This window comes from Patagioenas fasciata, chromosome 21, assembly GCF_037038585.1.
Source record: "Patagioenas fasciata isolate bPatFas1 chromosome 21, bPatFas1.hap1, whole genome shotgun sequence".
NCBI lineage: Eukaryota > Metazoa > Chordata > Aves > Columbiformes > Columbidae > Patagioenas > Patagioenas fasciata.
This window is the reverse complement of record NC_092540.1, coordinates 4,547,657-4,569,550: the sequence shown is the minus strand read 5'-3', so window position 1 is coordinate 4,569,550 and position 21,894 is coordinate 4,547,657. Positions and strand designations below refer to the sequence as shown.

The following is a 21,894-nucleotide window of genomic DNA, read 5'->3' as shown; positions in this document are numbered from 1 at the left end:
TGCTGCAAACTCCCAGTAATCCCAAGGCAGCACTGGAAACGCTCTTTGTCTCATCACCGCCTGGCCTTGCTCAGTCCACACATACAGGAGCAGGGAGCTAATAAACCCAGGAAATAAAGGGCAAGATTCAATCACCAGGTGCTGCTGAGAGTAAACACGTCAAGGCTTTTCAATTGTCCACGGTTGAAAAATGATGGAGAGGTGCAGGGGACACACAGTGTGAAATGCAGTGGGGTTCACCCGACCAGCGCTGCCTGGACCAGCTGCAGGGATCAGCTCTTCCCATTCCCGCTGTCCGATTGTTCCCGAGAAACGCCAACCCCTGGGATGCGGGACCCTCAGGGCAGACAAGACCCTGAGCACCACATGGGTGTTTGGATTGTCCTGGGGGATGCTGCAAGCAAACTCATTGGAGGTAAGCGCCCAGCAGGCATCCTGCACCAACTCGTCCCTTGCACAGCCCGGTCCGTGCCCACCCTATGGACCCGTCCCGGGGCAAGAGCCCGAGGAACTCCCTGCTCTGCACTGAGGAGCTTCACCCCGGCTCTTCTCAAGGCAGTTTACAAAGCATTCGCCCCATGCCCTGGTTCCTGCTGCAAACAAAAGTCTCACTCAAGACAAGCCTCATCCATCTTCCTCTCAGCCCGGCTGCGTGGCTAAAAATAAGCCAATAAAGTAGCAATCACCTTGGAGCAGCAGCAGCTCTATTAGAGCAGAGCGAGCTGCGGCACCTGCGCCCCGGCTCCGCGGCGCCAGCCAGAACCCCGGGAGCCTCCACCTGCCCCAGCGTGATGATGGCAGGAGTGACACGGCAGCACCCGGTACTGCCCCACGGCAGCTCCTGCCCCGGCTCCGTCCTGTGGGGGTTCTGCAGCCACGGCTGCGCTTGCAGGCAGGGGATGGAGGCAGCTCGGTGCCTCTGCCCCTCTCCCACCTGCAGGTTATTGCAGCAGCCGAGTGGCAGCGATCGTATCATACCCATCCCCTTGTCCCAACAGCTCTCGTGGCCCAGATTGCCCCTCGGGGCTCCTCTGCCAACCCCATGCCCTGGCCACAGGGGACACCACACTCTTTGGGGTTGTTCCTCTTCCCATGCAGATGTTGGCCAAGGGGCAGATCCATCCTGATCCGATGCGCTGTTTGCATCGGTTTTCGTTGCAAACGCTCATTTGTCATGCAGATCTCCTGGCATTTTTTTCTTAAAGGGTAGATTAATTTAGGGGAGCTCTCAGATCCAATTTCCTCTGGCAATGGCTCTATTAGGCAGCGCGCAGCAGAGATACAGGCTCCCGTCCTCCTGCTGTTACTGATGGAATTTGATTCCGCGCTGCCAAATCTGCAGGGCTGCAAACACATTCTCACTCTTGATTAATGTGAGTAATTTCTGCTTGAAAGAAGGTTGAAATGAGCAGCCAAGGGGAAGCGAACGGTGAGGGTTCCCCCCCACTACCCCTCCTCCTCCCCCATCCCTCAGTGCTGTTTGCATTTTACCAGCTCTGGCATGGGCTAACAGATAAACAGAATCGCTGGCCCGGTTTCAAGAGCAGCAGAAGGTGCGGGAGGCGGGGGGCACCTCGGTGTGGGCGGGATGCTGCTGGGCTACGGCTCAGGGAATGCGAGGGGTGAGGGATGGGGAGAGGGATCATGCCCCCCATTCCCATCCCCAGGGCAGGAAAGGGACCCCGGGACAGGGGACACTGCTGCGGGGGGTGACACGGGGTGGGTGAGCACCTCATGGCTCAGCATCCCTGCGGGTCTGTCCCACGGGCAGCATCTTTGTAGGACACCAATGTAGTGCCGGTAATAGTGGGAGTTTTCCCCAGTGAAATCCCATCCCTTACAACGTCTCCTTCGGGAGCAGCGGTGGCTTTGCATCTCCTTTTCAATTTAATTCTCTAAAGAAGGAGTGAGAGAGAGAGTCACATCCTAATCTGGCAAAATGTCAGGGAGTGAATCAGAGAAGAGGCGAGCAGCAGAGAGAAGGCAGCCCACACAGGAGAGTTGTTTCTGATTTCCAAATGTCAGCATGTCCTTTAATTAAATGCTGATTAACAGGGGACGTGCTCCCTCGCGCTGGAACCGGGGCCGCTGCTGGGAACCTCGCGCTCCACGGAGAGCCGGGCGATGCCACCAGCCGCCTGGCACCCGTGGGACGCGCTGCCTGGTGACACAACCAGCCCTGCCCGAGCCAGCCGGCTTTGCCCCGCGTTTCGCACCACACTGAGATCACCAAAAGGTGCTGGGAAGCCCCTCAGGTCCCCGCTGTCTCATGCAGCCTCTGAGCTGGGACTGTGCCTGCGATTTTTCACGCCTCCAAGTGGAAGCTGCGTTGGATCTGGTTTAGTGGATACAAACCCCCATGTGGATGTGCTTACTCCAGTTTGAGCAGCTCTTTTCTTCCTCAGCTTCTGTCTGTCTACACTTAAGCTAGGCTGTACAAATGCTTGCATTTGGGATCTCTGAAAACGTCCCAAGCTTGGACTTCTAAGATACCTTTGAAGATAGCTTCTTGCTTTGTTCTGTCTAACTTCCAAATAATCAGTGAACCTTCAGTCATGAATTATTGCTTTGAAATATAGTATTTTTATCTTCGGTTATATAAATAAAGTTCCCATTTGCCACTTAACTCAGCACCTCTGATCCCTCTTTGTTTGCCTCCCTCCATACTTTTACTGCCACATGCCACATAAATTAATGTCTTGGGTTTTTTCAATTGATAAACACATGCCTATAGGTTGACATTTAGGTGGTTCTGATTATTAGTAGATTAGATCCAAGGTTTCTTTATGCTGCATGGTAGCATGCTAGGACACACACCAAATGAAAGCTCATTTGAGTCATCAGTAACTAAACAAATAACAAGGCAATGAAACTTTTGAGTTTCCCATAAAGTGATAGTATCCAAGTAGGATTTAATTTCTCTGAATCGTTTCAAGAAGGTCTAGAATCAAAACTTTGTCTGTGCAAATATTACAAAGTACACCTAGAAGAAAAAATAAGTAGTGGAGGAAGGAAAACGTGCCCAGTAATGTCCCGAAGCATTGTGAGCTACAATGCTTCTCTTTGTCCTCTCAAGCATGCCTTGACTTTGAAGTCAGAGTTATTCTTGAGGGTAGGAGGGCTGTGCTGTGCTCCGGGCTGTGTCTGCCCTGGGGGTGACAACCCCTCCCTGACCCAGAACAGGGTGAGCAGCACCCTGCAGAGAAAGCCAGCCTGGCATGTGGCCCCGGTTGTCACCCAGCCGCTGTCCCCAAGCACCGGGGCTGATTCTCCCCCTTGGTGCAGGGAGGTGGCGCATGGGACAGGGTGTAAATCTGCACCTTGCTGTCTGCTCCCACAGCCCAGCCAGGCCTCGGGGGCTTTGCAAGGGACACAGCCCCTCATGGGGACCGTCACTGTGTGCCCTGGGACGGGTGGTTGCCCAAGCCCAGCTCTGCTCTGGCCGTTTGGATCAGCCCAGCCGCAGGTTTAGTTCTGGGGGTTCCAGGGTTGGGGCGGCCCCTTCTCCAGGAGCAGCACGTTTATCAGGACTAAAAGGTTTCTGTACATTCTGTTCTGCATCTGGCTGACCAGAAAAGTGTCTCCAAGCCTACAAAAGCTCTCCAGACTGCACAGAAACTTCTCCCTTTAGAGACCAGAGTCACACCGCGTGCACGGAGCCGCTTGTGCAAGCAGAACCTGCCGAGGAGGTCACAAGGCTGAAGTTACATGCGAGACAAGCCTAAATCTGAAGGAAGTCTATAATTAAAATCATGCTTTTCGGTGCCAGAGCTGAGAAAAAAAAGCTTTTCACACTTCTCCTCCCTTCTCCGCAGCCACGATTGCTCTGCACATCCCGCCCAGCGCCGGCACAAAGTCTTTGCTCCCTTTCCCCGTCACCTCCCAGCCCTGGGCAGGGCAAGCAGTGTGGGCTTGGTGGCCAGTGGCTCCGAGTGCCACGGTTGCCCCGCTTCCCTGTGCGGCAACAAGTGTTTGCTCTCCGGACTCCCACAGCGACGCTGCCTATTCCCAAGCGCCACCTGATGGCATCATCTCCAGTAAAGGTTTGTTAGGTGATATTTATCCCAGTACAGCCACAGAAATCAGTATTGGGGAGGGTGGAAAAGGCAAACAGAGGCAGTGGCTGAGAGCAGCCCTGGTCCCAGCACACAGCTCTGTGCCCGTCCCCAGGATGGGACAGACCAAAACCAGGTTCATCTGACACACGTGCCACCTGCTTTCTTCTCAAGACCACAAAAGTTCTTTCACTCTACCCAGATCCTGCTGGTCCTGGTTGGGGGATCCCCGCAACTCCCCCTTTTTAATTCTCCTTGACGTGCCTGAGAAAACAGCTCCGTGATTATAAATCTGAGGCGAAATTACACCGAAAACCTGGGGCAGCAAGTCCTGAACACCTCGCACACAGCAATGAGGAAGGAGTCGCTTTCTTCTACCGCCAGACAAGGGATTTTGCCACATCGGTGTCACCTCCATCTCACTCTGCCTCCCCAGAAAGGTGCCACCAAACGTTTGTTGGGGACACATCAGCTGCAGTAGCCAAGCAGCGTGTCAGGTACCCCCCAGACAAAAGGAGAAGGTCTCCCCAACACAGCAAACAGCAGCCCGGGCTCGCAGGACCTGCAATAGTACATCCAAGAGGCATCCTTCAGTCAGGCCTCTCTTCTCCCCTCTCCCCAAACCACTGCCTGGTCAGGACAGGGACATTAGGTGACAAGATCACAGTGCTGGCTCGGAGTCCTCTTTGAGCATAAAGCCCTGGAAGGGGGGATCCCAACTCTGCCAATGTCCCCGCTTCACTGCCTCCCCTCCATCCCCTTCCTTCCACCCTCCTGTGAGCACCGGGCGCCTGTTGGGGGAAAGGCACCCGTTTGGGTGAGCACCCTGGTTGCACCCGAGCATCCACGTGCTGAGCAGGGCAGAGCCCGGCTCCCCAAGGACGGGTCTTACCCGCCGCAATCCCTGCTCAGCCTCTGGGACCCAGCACCCCGGGTCCATCACCCCACCCGCTCTCCCCAGTTCTTGCTCAGCCTCCGCTCCCAACTCCAGCACCTGTGGGAACACTGAGACGCCCAACATTAAAGCACCCAGATGGAGAGACTGCAGCAAAGCGTGCGGTGCTGGGAAGGATGGGGCGAGGATGCAGCAATGGTGGGAAGTGGGGGGATGAATCATTTCGAGGGAGCCAGATTTCCATCTTCCCCCTGCTGGAAAATTCAAAGTCTGCTCGGAGTTTGCATCCCAAATGTGATTGCTCTGGGATCCCTGCCCTGGAAGGCACGTACCTCGCTCAGCAGCCGGCCCTGCCGGGATCAGTGTCCATGCTGGCTACCTGTCAGCAGGCTCTTCCTTCTGTTCACGCTGAGCATCATGTTCTCTTTGAACACCGAGGTAGTTAAAAGCTGCAACTTAAGGACTCGAGGGGGGTGGAGGTGGACGGACTCACTGAGCATGAAAAGCAGCTATTGGCTCCGTCTCTCCGGCTGCTCTGCCACTGGGTTGGGCTCCACATGTGTCATCCTTACCCTCGGTTCCCCTTATTTCCCCATCACCATCCTTCTCGCTCCGTGATGGGAAGGAGGCGAGTTATTGTGGGGTGCTGAACCCCCGCACCAGGGCCAGTGGGGCAGATGCAGATGCTGCCCGTGATGCCCCGTGCCGGGCAGCATATGGCGCGTGATTTTTAATTTCCTCGGGACGGCGGTTCGTATGGCGACTGGCAGGTTTCTCGCTGCGCTTTCGCAGGCCTTTGATTAACCCCCGGTAGATCCTGACGTGCCAAGTGTCCGTATGGGCTGCACAAAGCACTTCCCGACCCCGCCGCTCCCCGCGTCCTTCTCATTAACGGGGAAGCTCTTCCTCTGAGCCCCAGCCAGGACAGTGAGATCAGTGTCCTGCCTTTCAAGCTGCCTCTCCCCACATTGACAGGTGAGATGTGTTGCTGGGAAAAGAAGCCCGGCTATAATCCTTTTCCCAACCCTGCCTACCTGTAACATGTCAGCCCTGTGCTGATCTTGCCAAGTGAAATAGCTGAACGTTTAAATCAGTGGCAAGGTGAGAACCCAGCTTTTCTGCAGGGCTGCTCTCTCAGCAAACACAGGTGGAGTCACTGAGTTTCACTTGGGTCCTGCTGGGAAAGCTTCCTCTGCAAGCCCAGCCACTTTTCTTGTGAAATTTGAGGTCCTTAATAACATGAGAAATTAGTCCACTCCTTTGACAAATCCCTGCATGGTTAGCAGAAGCTGCGCTGTGTCTCTTGGGTAACAGACACCATTTCCAACAACATATATTGTGCTTGCAGATCAGCCACAGGTTTGTTCACTCTTCTGCATTAATTACCGTCTCCTCCTGGGAGCAGCTCTCACTCGGCAGCCTGTTCAGACTGAGGGCTGGGGATTGTGTGTTTGAGCATAAATGGGCAATGATCAGCCTGCTTGTCTCTTCTGCTGAAAGGTTTCTAATATGTGCAGTGTTGGCTGCGACAGCAGGAATGTCACTGCTTTAAATCCGTCTCATATCAAGGCTTCTGCATGTGGTCCTGGGCGCAGGGGCAGCCCAGCCCCTCACCGGTGGGTTGTGGTGGATGAAGGGTTGTGGGGAAGCAGCTGTTGCCTCGGTGGGGATGTGCAGGTGTTTTCACCTCTCGTTCAGCTCTGTCATCTCACCACGGCACTCCGGTCCTCTCGTTGGCGTTGGAAGGAACAATCGTGTTGCGTTTTGCACATAAGGAGCATGGCAAATGGATTTGCCGTCTTCATGGACTTTGTTTTTATAACAAAAGCCGAAACTGCTGAAAATGTAATCACTTTACGCTGCTGCTGTTGGAAGACAAAGCCGAGTCTCGCTCGTGCTAAGCAAACGCTGAATTGTTCACCTTTGATCAGGCAAAGAGGGAATCGTTAGGGCAGCACGTGCCATTGGGGAAACCCTTCTGTTTGTTTTGTTCTTCGGTGGACCATAAGGAGCATCCCATTAGCTGCGTGGGAAATCACAGAATCATTTCAGTTGGAAGAGACCCTCAGGATCAATAAGTCCAACCATAACCCAGCTCCAGCACTAAACCATGTCCCTAAGAACCTTGTCTGAACACACTTTAAACCCCTCCAGGGATGGTGACTCCAGCACTGCCCTGGGCAGCCTGTTCCAATGCCCCACAGCCCTTTCCAGAAAGAATTTTTATGAGGACTTTGCTATTTGTCTGATGCACAGGAGGAAGATTTTGGCAGCACCTCTGGACCTGGGACACTGCTGGCTGGAGCTGAACACCTTGATGTCCCAGCTAGAGACAAAACTCCAAGAACAGGCAAAGCTGCTGGCAAACGGGCACTTCTGATACTGCTGGTGAGGGGTGATATATATTAGCACAGTGCTTGGACTAAGAGCATTGGGCAAGAAATCTGATACTCAAGCGATGAGTAATACAGTCAGACCGTGTTTGCAGTCGGACAAACAATGCATCCCCAGCAGGAGTTTTACAGACCAGCAAGCTCCAGGAGAGCAGCAGCTCAGCTGTAGTTCATGTTGTGAAAACTGCTTCTAAAAGAGTGGTTACATCCGCTAAAATACGCATCTTGACGCGGATTGCTATGGCGCTCGCTGAGCCACACAGAGGGCAGAAATGAGGGATAGTTGGCCATCCTTGGGGATATTCCAGTGAGAAACAGCTGCCCTAAACCCCAGGGTTCTTACAAAGTGCCACCTGGTTCCTGCAGCAGCGTGTGTGGGGAAGCACTGACAAATTTTGGAGGATTTTTCCAAAATCCACCCACCAGCGAGCAGCAGGACGAGAGGGGGAAATGAGATGTTGCCTGAGAATTGCAAGAGAGGGATTGTTTGTCTTAAAAAACATTGAATGTGAAGTGTAACAGCTGCGGCCCAGATGAAAACTGCAGATGTGCCACCCTGACCCTGTGCAATAACCACCCGAAACCTCCGTGTCCTAGCGGGAAATCTTTGTGCAAGCTGATGTTTTTTCCTGGAGCATTAAAGCCCCGGTAGCTCCCGTGGTGGAGCAGAAGTGACTTGCCCAGCGATTCAGACAGTGTTAGTGGCAGAAGCAGGACAGGGATGACAGGGATGTGATCTGCAATCCCTGCAGCATTCGCCACAGGCCAGGGGAAATTGCACGATGAAGCCCTGAATGTCACAAGGTGCTCAGCACTTAACACCATGTGTTCCAGGTTTTTTCACTCCTTCCACCTCTCACCTGCCTGCACAGGTAGATTTTGAAGGGATACCAGGAACGGCGATGCTGTTCCCCAGCAGAACGGGTGCGGCAGCTCCAACACCCCAGGTTGAGCTTCTGCATGTGTGTCTGTGTCTGTGGACACTGTGTTTTCGTAGAATCCCAGAATGTCAGGGTTGGAAGGGACCTGGAAAGCTCATCCAGTGCAATCCCCCCACGGAGCAGGAACACCCAGCTGAGGTTCCACAGGAAGGGGTCCAGGCGGGTTTGAATGTCTGCAGAGAAGGAGACTCCACAACCTCCCTGGGCAGCCTGGGCCAGGCTCTGACACCCTCACCAGGAACAAGTTGCTTCTCATATTTAAATGGAACCTCTTATGTTCCAGTTTGCACCCATTGCCCCTTGTCCTGTCACTGGTTGTCACCCAGAAGAGCCTGGCTCCATCCTCCTGACACTGCCCCTTTCCATATTGGTCCCCAGGAATGAGTCCCCCCTCAGTCTCCTCTTCTCCAGCTCCAGAGCCCCAGCTCCCTCAGCCTTTCCTCACACGGGAGATGCTCCACTCCCTTCAGCATCTTGGTGGCTGCGCTGGACTCTCTCCAGCAGTTCCCTGTCCTTCTGGAGCTGAGGGGCCACAACTGGACACAATATTCCAGATGTGAGTTAACAGCACGTGGGCTGTTTTAACCCCGCAGCCCTGGAGAAGTCCGTGTGGATCCCGTGGGATGCTCCAGTTCTGGTCCCTGTGTGCCCCCGTTCGGTCTGGGTGAAGCAGAGAAGGTGGAATGGTTTTATTTCAGCGGGTCTCAGCTGGGCTGTGTGGGAGCAGCCTGGCGTGTCCCAGCCGGTCGTTTCTGCTGAGAACCACCAGGTGGAAGCATTTTCCACAAACTCCTGCGAATCCTTGGGAGCTTTGCTGGGGGAACCTTCCTCTGGCTGCAGCAGGAGGGACAAGACAGCCAAGAAGTTGGAGGGTGGAGAAAAGAGCTGAGAAGGGATCAAACAGTGGCACAGGTCACAAGGGTAAAAGCTCCTTCTCCAGGAAAAGGCTCCTGCAACTGGTCATGATGGTAGCTGCCCACAAACCGGAGGAAAATATCTTGTATTCTGTTCTTCAGAGGCAGAAATGCAGGAGGACACGCTGCATGGGGCTGTGCTCCGTGCTCTGGACACCCCACGCCCGGTAGTCACTCGTGTAGAACTTCTGGATCCCAGATGCTGGAGAAGTGACAAGGTTCCACTTTTTTCCTCCTCTAAACAGAATCCCTGGACACCTGAGTTTGTAGCAGCCTCTGCCAGCTTGGGAGGGCCAGGTAACCCAGGCAGGAGCAGGGTTTGGCACTTGGCACGGTGTCACGCTCAGCCCTTGTTCCTCATGCTTGAGACGGGCTTGGGGTGCTGAGTCACGGCTGATCAGCTGTGCCTTATCTCTCCTGGTCCTGGAATCACCAGCACGAACCTGCTGGGAGGTTTTCTCAGCCCTTGGGAGATGCCGGCTGGTGCTTTCCCAGCTGCTGTCGGCCAGGGTCTGGGGACAGAACCCCCCTAATTGCCATTCCTTATGGCCATCAACCTGTGCAAAAACCCTGTGGCAAAACCAAAAGCACATGTTTGGCTGAAATATTTTTATAAGCAATGCATGGAGAGGATAAAAGACTTAGCAGAAGTGAAATAGCATGAGATTTGCCTCTGTTGTGGAGGCTCCCGTTTAGAACCGTAGAATCATTTCAGCTGGAAGAGACCCTCAGGATCAACAAGTCCAACGATAACCCAACTCTAGCACTAAACCATGTCCCTAAGAACCTCATCTAAACACCTTTCAAACCCCTCCAGGGATGGTGACTCCAGCACTGCCCTGGGCAGCCTGTTCCAACGCCCCACAGCCCTTTCCAGGAAGAATTTTCTCCTCATATTCAATCTAAACCTTCCCTGGCACAACTTGAGGCCGTTTCCTCTTGTCCCATCACTTGCTACTTGGGAGAAGAGACCAAGACCCTCCATGCTCCAAGCTCCTTTCAGGCAGTTCAGAGATCAGGAGGTCTCCCCTCAGCCCTGTTCTCCAGCTGAAACCCCCAGGTCCCTCAATCACTCCCACCACACTTGTGCTCTGTTTGGTGCTATTGACCGTAAGAAAGTCCTTTCAAGTCTTGTGAGTTGGGAATTTCCTTGTTAGCTTTAGGTGTGAAGGGGTTAAACATGGCAAAACCCAGGAGGAGATCATATATACAGGCGGCTAAATGAGTGCTGTGCTCGTTTGACAGATGATCCTATGGTCAGGAGGTGTTTGGCTTCCAGATGTTTGCAGCATGGATTACCGGCTTCTAGGCAGGATCCACATTCCTTGGCTGGCCCTGCTCCACCCCCAGCTCCAGAGCAGAGAGGTAATTTGGTCCGGCATCCCTATATGTGACAGAATAACTGTGCAGAGTCCAGCTTGGTATGCAAAAATGCCTTGACGTTTACCCTTCCCTTGTGCTTGTTTAATAAGTAAACAGCTAAAAATAAGTTGGTTATACCCAAGAGGCTTTTGAGTAGCACTAAACCAAGAGAGTGAAGGCTGGATGCTGGCTGACAGAACTGGTATTTTCCTTCACTCTCGGTTGTACATTCAAGGAGCTTGATGGACTTTATTTATTCCTGATTTGAATCAGCGTGAGAACGAGGAGGATCAGCCTCAGCATCTGCAAATGCAGACCTCGGTGGTGGTGCTAATGGATTTAATCTGAGACACAACAACAGGAGAGCAGCTTTATCCAGAACAGTTCTTCATTAAACCTGTATTTCCTCAGAAGTGCCTTATTAGTCAAAAGTAGCGACATCAGGGACTGGCCTAAGGAAGCCCTGTGCTGGCAGACGGTGGCTCAGTGCTGCATTTGGGAGAGGTGGTTTCTTTGCCTGTATTGCGGAGCTTGAGACGAGCAAGTGCAGCCTCCAGCCCCAGTGCATCCTGCCCTGGTTCAGAGCGCCTGGATTCTATGAAGCACCATGACTGGATGAGCCTCCAGAGCCCTTTTCCTGAGCTTCAGGATTTGGAAAGGCTTCTGGACAAGCTATTTGATACACGGGGATGGTACGTGATGGCATGGCCTCCTGATCCAGCCCAGAGTTATAACAGAAATGACCACAAAGACAGTGTTTCCCTCCAGCTACAAGCAGCTCCAGGAGCCCTTGGATGCTGCGGTTTGGATGTTGAGGTGAAAAGCTCAGGCTCCCATGTGTGCTGCGCAGTCACCAGGGATTTCCCTGCACTGTGGGGGCTCAACACCCACAAAACTGGACCAACCGAGGGCAGGATCAGGCTGAGACCTATGCAGCGTGGTACGATGCAGCTGCCTCATGCACAGAGCACTCAGCATCTGTCAAAAGGAATCTTGAGCCTCTTCCAGGCAGAAGAAGCCAGCAGGAGAGTTCCTCTGCAGCCTGTCAGGGAAGATGATTTCAGGCTGTGTTTGCAGCAGGTTTGCAGCATGTGAGCAGAAGAGGAGACTCAACGTGCCATCAGAGCACTTACCGGCTGGGGAATTGCCGCACCAGTGAAATAATGGGCGCGTTCAGCTGGGAAGAGGCTTGTGCTGTAGATTCCCCCCAGAGACAGCCTTGCAGGGAGCTGTGTGCCACCAGCCCACTGCTGGTTTTCTCCTGGGCAGATGCCTCAGTACCAGTTAAAACAAGTTCTGGGATGCACCAAGACCCCTTCCCTTGGGAGAAGGGCAGCCCATGCCCCCACGCACCCCACGTCCCCCATCTCCCCTAGCTGCACAGCCTGCAGCACAGTGCTGTGGGTCACCCCTGGGCTGCCCTGCAAGGCTTTGCCACCCAGTGTCACTTGTCAGAATTTCTCTCTGCCCATCACAACCTTTGCTGCTGCTGCACGTATGTTTGCTCGCTGGGAAGGAGAGGACAAGGTCCTTGTCTGCCCTGCAAGCTCCAGCCAGTTTTGGTTTTGCCCAAGCAGCACAGAACAGCGTGTAAATGTTTGTGGTGGAGGCAGATGACTGGAGTGGTGTTGCACTCAGGTGCAGGTTTCCATAACGCTGGTGATGCTGAGTGGCACAGAGCCTGGCACTGCTGCGGTGCCACCGGTGCCTTGTCACCGACCACACTGTGGTTCCCACCCCGTGGCCAGCCCAGAGTCTTTCGGGGATGTTGTGGTGGCAGCTCACCCTCTGATCACGGGATCTTTCGTCCTCCTGTCTTGCCGAAGAGGGAAGGACTTGCTCCCAGCAAGTAGCAGCTGTGTATGAGATTTTCCTCCTCTCAGCTAACTCTGCTGCCATCTGCTCCAGCTCCCTAATTATAACAGCAGAGGTGGGGAATGTCAGCATGGGTAGGAGGCAGTGAGGGGTGAACATCAGCTCCAGAGGCCTCGATAGACTTGTGGGGGACGGAGCTGCTCCCAGACACTGCAGGTTTGGCTGGCACAAGCGTCAGCGTATGCAAAAAGGTGAGACTGCGCCCACTCCACTCCCAGCTAATCCAAGCATCCTTCTTGGGCATATCCCCACCATTCCTGCCCTCTCAGGGATGCTTTGCTCTGTGCTCCACCATGCTTACATCCAGCACTGCAGCTTCAACCCTTTCTTGGCTCTCTTTTTTGGAAATATTCTCACTTTTATCATCCCGCTCTTTCCCACTGAAGTTTCTGCCTAGATCAATGTTTTGGGAAGCCAAAGCCAGGTTGGATTCCTCATTTGGGCTGAAAATAGCTAACAGGCTGTGAGGCAAGCAGCAAATCCTGGCTCAGCATCCTGAGGCTGTCATAGTCAGCGGTGGGGGAGCCCCTTTCTGGTGCCACCCAAGCTGTTCTTGCTGAATAGTGCCAGCTGCTGCATCACCTTTCCATCCATCCATCCATCCATCCATCCATCCATCCATCCATCCATCCATCTCTGTGGCCAAAGGGTCAAAAGAGTTCTTATTATTCCTCAACCAGACTGCCTGCACTTCCTCGGCAAAAGGATTGCATTATGCTAATAGGTGTCTTACTGGTTTGGGCTGGAAAACCCCATCTGATGCTCCGTTCTTAGTCACTGGGTATTTCTTGTACAGCTGGTCTTGGTCCAGGTAGGACCCCCACTTCCCATCAGCAGGAAAGCACCAGACACTTTGCTGCTGTTTCTGGCCTGCGCTGGCAAGGTGAAGCATTTAATCTGTTGGGTTTACCCACGCACATTCCCCTGCAGAACTTTACCCCTGGTGCTCCTTGCTCCCAGGAGGAAGCGGAGATTTCAGCCCTTGGTGCACTCACTCACCCCATGAGCCACCTTGGAAAGGGGAAGCTTGTCAGTGAGTCAGTGGGAGGGAGACGGATTGTTCTCTGAGAAAAATAACTCATTGCATTTGTTTCACACAGGGCGATGAGGGACAAAGTCTGCCCGCAGGAGCGAACTTGGTTACTTTGGAACCGTGGTGCTGGCGCCTGGGCTCCTCTCTGCAGAGCTGAGGTGCTTTAACCCCTGTGAAGCAACTGCTAAACCCACCTGGGAACATTTAAGCCAAGCCATCTTGCTTGGTTTCTCCAGGTCTCATGGTGCCGAGGGAGAAGTTTTGGTGTCCATCGCACTCTGTGCATTTTTCTGGCTTTGCTCATCATGCTGCTGGAGTTTTGCACAATTTATAGTAGGATCACGGAGGAAATACTTTGTGCATCATTTTTACTCTTGTTTCTTTCGTAATTTGGCAGCTCCTGGTTGCTAAGTGCATGAATCTCTGGTATGGATTGGTGACTCTGTTGTTATGGTGATGCTCCATGGACAAAATTAAGAGGACTTGCTGCTGGATTCACCAGTTTGCAACCGGCCTGATGGTTGCCATGGTCAGATTTGATTTAGCCAGCTGTACTTCGTGGATGGTGACTTTATTTTGCATGCAGCACTTTGACTCACGCAGTGATTTACACCAGGTTTAGTTTCAGGGCTATTGGTGGTCATAGGGAGTCAGTTCTTGTGTGGGATGAGAGTAAACTGGAGTTATTTGGGCTCAGCTATAAATGTTGTTGGAGATTTGCAGTGGGACCTTGAGGAACTCGCTCAGCTCCGGGAACACGCACTAATCTGTATTCACAAGGATATTCAAACTTGTCTCCATTTCTCCTGCTCCTCAGTTTACTTGCCTGTAAAATGTGAATAACGCTACTCCTTTCATCTTATGTTTTCGGAGCCAGTGGAGTTGCAGGTGTCCACCAGCGATGTAACTTGTCAGGGTGCTGTGAAATAAGGCTGATCTCCAGCCAGCACAGCCCGCGGTAGCACCGTGCACAGTCGCAGGCACACGCTGTGCTCAGGGTGCAGCAGCAGCCTCGTCCCAGGGACAACAGCCACATCCCAGGGACAGCAGCCATGTCCCAGTGACAACAGCCATGTCCCAGGGACAGCAGCCATATCCCAATGACAACAGCCATGTCCCAGTGACAACAGCCACATCCCAGTGACAACAGCTACATCTCAGGGAGAACAGCCACATCCCAGGGACAGCAGCCACATCCCAGGGATAACAGCCATGTCCCAAGGACAACAGCCACATCCCAGTGACAGCAGACACATCCCAGTGACAATAGCCATGTCCCAGGGACAACAGCCACATCCCAGTGACAATAGCCACATCCCAGTGACAAAAGCCACGTCCCAGGGACAACAGCCACATCCCAGTGACAATAGCCACATCCCAGTGACAATAGCCACGTCCCAGGGACAACAGTGGGTGCATTTGGCCTCTCCAGCACTCGGGATGAGCAGACCCTGCCATGCCAGCCTGGACAGTTCAGCATGGGGCCCATTTCCCAGTGTTCCTTGATTTAGCAGCCAGCCTCTGAACACCCCGATTGTCGCTGAAACGCAGCGCTGATCTCCGGGCAATGATTTCCACATGCCTGCGTGCGCACAAGGCAGAGCTGTCCCCTGGCAGGGGAGGCATTGAACACATTCTCTTTCCATGACTCGATGCCCACGTTGCTATTGAACGTCAGGGCAGCGGGGAAGGGAGCTGCTGCCTGGATGCAGCCACTGTGAAATACTCCCTGCAGACCTACGCGCAGCCGCTTGCCTTGGAGCAGCACACATGCATGCCCATGTGAGTTTAGTAGTGGAGAAAACGTTCCTCTGTGCTGCTGTGGATCCGGAGGGATCCGCAGCTCCAACACTGCTCGGTGCCACAGGGAATGGAGCTGGAGGAGCTGCAGGAAGAGGCAAAACCACCCCAGGGGCCGACCTGTGTTTCCTCGATAAGTCAAGCACATTCATGTTGCTGCCATTTCTCTAATGCTCCGGCCTAAGCTGTCAGGTTTAATGTACTTCCCATGTTTACTGGGATTGCCAGGACTCTTATGTGAGAGCACTGGGCTGCAGATTGAAGCTCTGGACCTCTTTCTAGGGAGGCAGTGATGCCTACCGGGTAGAGCACTGTTCAGTGGCCATATCTTTCTTAAAACCAGCTCTTACTGGGCCTGGAATTGATTGCTTAGTGCATTTTGACATCTTTTCTCCATTCAGCTCCCTGCTAAGCACATCCAAATGATTTCCACATTGGATTAGACTCCAGCCCCCCCAGCCTGGGGATCACATCAGGCGAGCTGCTGCCTCTGCAGGTGCTGCTCAGGGCACACACGGTGGGACAGGTGGGACACACTCTGGGAAGGGGTATTAAATGGGGACTAGCAGCTTATAGCCAAAATTAACGCACTCTTACACCCCTCTGCAAAGGATGTTTGCCACGGCTGTAACAGAGGACAGGCTGCTCGCTTCTACTTTGATGCATTTGGAGACTGTTGTCCCCTCTGCTCAGCTTCTCTCCCTCAAGGCTAAACAGCCTGAACTGCTTAAGTCCCCTCCTAAACCCTTTGGATGTCCCCACAGCCACGCTGTGCACTCTCCCAAAGCTGGTGCCTGGGATGTAATGGAGTGTCCCCTCCAGGGCCTCACGGAGCCAGGGAGAAACAGGAGGATTTAATGTGTTTGGCCAGGAGCCAGGCAGGGAGCACGCCTGGGGCAAGGCGCAGTTTTAAAGACAGGCTCTAGCTCTGTGTCAGTCCACGCAATGCTCCCGTAGCCCCGTTCTCGGGCAGCTTTGCACAGGGACAAGGGGTGCAGAGTGGAGTCTTGCACCCTGTGCGTTGGGATTGCTCTCCCTGGTGTGCCAAAGCTGTGCTGACCCCTCAGCACCCCACGGTCCCTCTCTCCCATCTCCTGTGGGGTTTGCTAACAAGGTTCTGGCGAGGAGCAGCCCTAGCAAACCCCTTGGGGCTGGGATTAAAATGCTGCCGCCTTCCCTGCTGCTCCTGAAAATCACCCCAGCTTTCCAGGAGGGGTGAAGGGGGGGAGTGATCTGGTGTACAGTGAAAAACAGGGTTGCTTCTACCTGGAGGAAGTCCTAGGACTGTGCCAGCAGCATGAACAGCTCAGAGCCGTCATCCCGGGTTATCTGCATCACAGCTCTGCTCAGTTCCAGCAGCCAGCCAGCCGTGGCCCTGTGGCTGCAGGCAGACACGAGCGTGCAAGTCTCCGTCAGCTCAGGCTCTCAGCTCGCTGCATCCTCCTGTCCTTCACACCTCTCCCTTTTTCCCTCTTCCCAGCCAAACGCGTAGCTGGGCTGAGGAGCTGTTTGCAGAGAGGTGACAGCAGATGGGCCTGGGGTGAGGAACCAAAGCCTGAGTATCTTCAGAAGATGCAATTTATAGCAAAAGGGAGAGCAGCTGCGGGCCACAGCCCCCCTGGCTGGACCAGGCAAGGGACACCCCAGGAACTGCATAACTGAAGGAGGAGGAGAAGGATTTGCTGAGCAGAGTCTCCTCCAGCATGAGTAGAGGTAATCACAGCCACAGACTCTCACAAACTCTTGTAGTTTCCCAGCCAGCCTCATTTTTTAGTGAAATACTCCTAACCGCAGTAAGCCCATTTTCACACCTGATTTCCCCTGGAACCCCACGAGGCAATGTGATTTCACTGTGACAATACAAAAGGGAAAAGAAACAACCCCAGAACTCAAAGTAATTTCGGAAAAAAAACCTCACAAAACCCAAGCATGCCTGCCTTTTGCTCAGCCATTAAGTTGGCATGTTTGAAAAACACCCTGCAGGCACTGCCTTGCAAATGCACTGCTCCGTATTGCAGAGGCACCCGCTGCTGGGTGCCAAGTTCAACAGCAGCGACCTCAGCCCGTGTTGCCCTTCACAGAACACACATTACCGGACAGTTTGCTTTGGGCTGTTGTTGGTGGAACGGACCCAGCCCCATTACACAGTGTAGAGTCTCATTACTAGCATGTCGCTCTGCCGGGGAGGTGAGCCGTGTTCTCATCCCGCATGCCAGTGAACATGCATCGCACCATGATGCTCCTCGCCCATCGCACCCGTGCCGAGGAATCCCTGCCGGCTGCAGCAGCTGGGTGCTTTCCCTCTCTGCATCCTCCTCCCAAATCCAGCCCTGTCAGGCTTTCCACAATCCCTTCTTTGCATGTTGATTAGTGCAATTTGTGTTTGTGAGGAATGTTACGCACCAATAAGCAGCTTGTGTGACACATCACTGAGCTCGTGTCTCTATCCGCTAATTGCTTCTAACATTCTTGCCCCTTGCACTTCGCTCTTTTTCTTAGAGCTGGTTGCTCCATCCACCTCCAGTTTTGGGGCTTTTTCCCCAAGCAGCCATAGATTTTGCTGGGGATCTCCTCTGCCTTCTGTTTTAAAAGGATTTACCGTGCCAGGTGGTCTCACAGCTGTGGTACGCGGCGTGTGGCAGCAGTTGTTATGCCGAGGACTGCGCTGTGCTGGGAACGGTACAGAAATTCTCGAGACATCCCCCTTTAAACAGAGGGGATGGCTGAGGATGGAAGCCAGGGGCATGTCAGAGCCCGGCTGGATCGCTGGGCTGTGGAAAACATGCCAGTCTCTGCAGCCAGTGGCGTAAAGGGAACATGATGGCCAACGTCACCCGGAGCCGCCTGCAGCCACATGACCAGGTACTCATTGACCAGGGTCAGGGGAGGGCAGGCGGTCACACCAGCCATCGTGCCTCTGGCTCTTACCCTTTGCTGCTCCTCCCCAAGCCCTGCGGAGCAAAGGATGCAAATCCCCGTGATGCAGGTGAGGAACAAGCTGCTCAGGGCAGTGAGAAACGAGCTGCTCACCCTGTGTCGCGGAGGAGCGCGTCTTACCCCTGCTGCAAAGTCAGCACGGCCCGACCGGGGCAATGTGCCTCGAGGCTGAACTCCAACTGCTGTCCTGAGTTCTACCCCACTCTCAGAGCGGACAAGCATTACTAAGGGCTTCAGGTCTTGGCTGCGACATGCTAAAGTGAACAAATAAAATGGATCCTGTTAAAATATCCCTTTTCCTCCACAGGGGCTCAGCTTTCACAATTCTGCAATGCCATCTGTGAACCACTTCCCTGTTCCTCGAACTGTCTCCCAGCAAACTTGATAGTTCTAATATAAGAAATGAGAGTCAACAAGTCCCCCAAGACTCCCACATTCAAAATGGATAAAGGAGTTCTGTCAGCAGCAGAACTAAGGAAGCCCAAATTTGTGTCTTCTGGACAGTCCTCTTTGTGGAATCTCAGATATCTAGAAAGGAAATGATCCTATATGATCCCCTGCGATAGGGTTTTTCTGCCTTGAGAGCTTGTGCCTCCTTTCCTCCTCCTCACCAGCTCTGCTCTGTCCTCTGGGTTCTTGCTCCCCACACTCTGTGTAGATGGATTTTGTTCCTTCCCTGCCCAGGTGTCCCCTCTGCCTTTCCCCCCATGTTAAACCTCCCGCACATCCCTCAGATTTAGGCATAATACCCACTAATTACAAAAACTATCCTGACAGACAGGATGCTCTGTAGAGGGGAGACGAGGATTAATATAGCAGGGGATATAAGAAATTAATTAGTTTCAGACAGACAATGTTGGCACCTCCAGTCAGCCTGATTTATTTTCGTGGCTGGCCTATTTTTGGCAAACTGAGAACGTTTGGCTAAATATAAGGCAATAAATAGCTGGGATGGAAAGCGAAGCTGCTGCTAAATACATAACCCCACTGAAGTGACACAAGCTGAAATTTCTGAGGCCGGCCAAGGGACGCCGGCAGCCCACGGGTCCCCAGCGTGTCCCCATTACACGGGCTCTATCTGCCAAGAGCCTCAAGGACGAGTAGGAAGAGCTACAGGAGGGAACTCCCCGGACTGGTGTGTGAGGGGGTGGGTGTGTGTGTGTCCGCAGAGCCGCCCCGCTCCCCGCTGCGCAGCCCGAGCAGCGCCGGCTCCCGCCCGCAGCGCTCCCGGGCCGGCTGCGAGGGCAGCGCGGCCGAGCGGGCAACCGAGCCCGGGGCTGCGGCGGGGAGGAGCCAGCGGAGCGCCGAGAGGAGCGCCGGGTCCTGCACCGCTCCAAACCCGCACCGCTCCAAACGCGACTGGCACCGGGACCGCTCCGGCACCGCTCCAACCCCTTCTGGCACCGGGACCGGCACCGCTCCGACACCCGCACCGCTCCAACCCGTACCGGCACCGAGCCAACCCCTTCCGGCTCCAGCACCAGTACTGGCACCGCTCCAACTCTTTCCGGCTCCGGCACCGCTCCAGCTCCGGCACCGCTCCGGTGCCTGGTACCGCCCCAGACCTACTCCAGCCCCGGCACCGTTCCTGACCCTCTCCAGCCCCGTTTCTGCTCCGGGACCGGCCCCGTATCTGCTTCGGCACCGTATCTGCTCCGGCCCCGTTTCTGCTCCAGCCCCGGCCCCGCTGCGGCCCCCGCAGCGCCGCCCCCGCTGTTCCCCGGGTCCCGGCGTGGCGGCGGCAGGAAGGAGGAAGGAGGGAGAGGGAGCTGCTCGGCGGCCGGTGAGTGCCGGGGGGTGAGCACCGCGGGGCGCTGGGGTTCCCGGTCCTCCCCTCCCGCGGCCCCGCCGGCCGGGCAGCGCTGGCTCGGGGGCTGTCGCTGTTTTTGGGGCTGTTTGGGGCAGAAAGAGCTGGGTCGGGGCGGGGATTGAGAGCTGAATTTGGAGGTATGCTGAGGGAAGGTTCGGCTCTACACCGAGCACAGCAAGGGTTTATACCTGTCTCTTCCCTGGTGGAGCAGATCCCTGTGCGTGTTTTGGTCCTAAACGTGGTTTAGGGAGCCCTGGTCGGCCCTTTAATCACTATCAACATGCGCCGTTTCGTTGACACCCCTGGCACAAGTCCCTCTGTACAGGACCTGGTGGGGACCCGTCAGTCTCCAGTGTGGAGTTTCCCGGGGGGGCTCACACCCCAGGTCTGTCTGGTGGGTTCTCTGGCTCAGGCTGGCGTCCCGCTGTGTGTCGGCAGCATGGAATTCTCCTTGCGCTGCATTTTTTTGTGGCCGTCGGTATCAGCTGCATCTCTCCAATGCTCCTGTTGCTCCGACAAGTTCCCAGGGGTGGGGAGAACTTGCCCCCAGAATCCCTGTCCCTCTCCTCGCTGGCAGGGAGCTCCCCAGACAACCCCCCCCTATTGAGAGCTGCTCTTCTTACAATGCCAACACTTGCTCCTGTAAAGTCAGGCTTTAATAAACTGGCTTTTCTCTCCCTGAAAACAAACTGGAATGAGCACGCTGGCTGGTGGGCACAGTGGTGGCATTAGCTCTGAAACGGAGACAGCATCAGAGTCAGGCCAGGCGCCGCTGGCGTTGGGGGTTTTGTGCTCTCCATCAACCAAGGGAACGGTGTAGAAAGGACCTGAAGGGAAAGCGCTTTGAGCAAGCATCAGGCAGAAAGTTGGTGCCTCGGGATGAGATTGGTAAAAGTGCCTTCAGACGGGACCCTCTCCCTGCAAGGGAATGGGATTAATTTCCTCCTTAGTGTTAATGGAGCGGCACGTAGATCTGCAACGTGTGCGAACACACAGAGCTGAGAGGTGGTAAATGCAAGCAGAGTCTTGTTTTCCAGCCTCGCAAGGCATTGACAGAGCTTCTGGGTCACCCCGGCTGTGGAGAGGTCATGAAAACCAGTTCTCATGATCTTGAAAAGATTCCCTTGATGCAAACACCAGGCCATTAGACTTTTTTTTGCAGAAAAGGGCCGTTGGGCATTGGAACAGGCTGCCCAGGGAGTCACCGTCCCTGGAGGTATTTAAAATATGTGTAGATGAGGTTCTTAGGGACATGGGTTAGTGGTGTTGCTGGCAGTGCTGGGTTAACGGCTGGAGTTGATGATCTTAAAGGACTTTTCCAACCTAAACGATTCTATGATCAGCGATGACATGATGGCATCTCAAAGTGCTTTTGCAGCCTAGAGCATCCATTCCTTCCTGGAGAAGATCCAAGTGTGTTGATGGGACGTGACATGTCCAAGAGTCTGATGCAAAGAAGGAATAGAAGGTGGGAACCCGGTTCACCAGCTGGCGCCTCATCCATGAAATGTTGTCTGTGTTGTACGTGTGAGGCATCCAGCACACAGTTCGCTGATTTTTCGACTGTCATGCTAGAAGTCTTCTGTGCAGGTTTTGGTGCCTATTCTGCAGGTGGGGCCACTTTTGATGGGAGGTTCTGCAGGTTTCACAGATTTGCTTCCAAGAGCCCAGACTTATTCCTCAATGCAGGAAAGTATGGGTACCATATCTAAATGAGAGTAATTAATAGATGAGTGGTGGAACAACTTCCCCAACAATAGTTGGGAGCTCCTTCTCTCTTATCCTGCTTCAAAAAGAGAGGGAATTTTCTAACTAAACAACAGGACTCTGGGTATTTGTCCCTGGCCTTGCCATGGGTTCTGTCTGACTGTGGATGCAT

At 54.1% G+C, this 21,894-nt stretch overlaps 2 protein-coding genes across 3 annotated transcripts in view; one reads left to right on the top strand and one right to left on the bottom strand.

The window, feature by feature from the left end:
- Positions 1 to 5,353, bottom strand: part of BLACAT1 (BLACAT1 overlapping LEMD1 locus) — a 33,886-nt gene extending 28,533 nt beyond the window's left edge. The window contains exon 1 of the mRNA XM_071817687.1: positions 5,283 to 5,353. The gene's annotated coding sequence lies outside the window, so the exon portion shown is untranslated. The remainder of the gene's footprint in view (positions 1 to 5,282) is intronic.
- Positions 5,354 to 18,107: 12,754 nt separating this feature from the next.
- CDK18 (cyclin dependent kinase 18) overlaps positions 18,108 to 21,894 on the top strand; it is a 40,512-nt gene continuing 36,725 nt past the window's right edge. Inside the window, exon 1 of one of the 2 annotated variants that reach the window (XM_071817590.1) lies at positions 18,108 to 18,130. In XM_071817590.1, the coding sequence (XP_071673691.1) occupies positions 18,123 to 18,130 (8 nt within the window). In that variant the 5' untranslated portion in view covers positions 18,108 to 18,122. Of the gene's footprint in view, positions 18,131 to 19,405; positions 19,989 to 21,894 lie in introns of those variants that run through there. The other variant, XM_071817592.1, reaches the window with a different exon arrangement.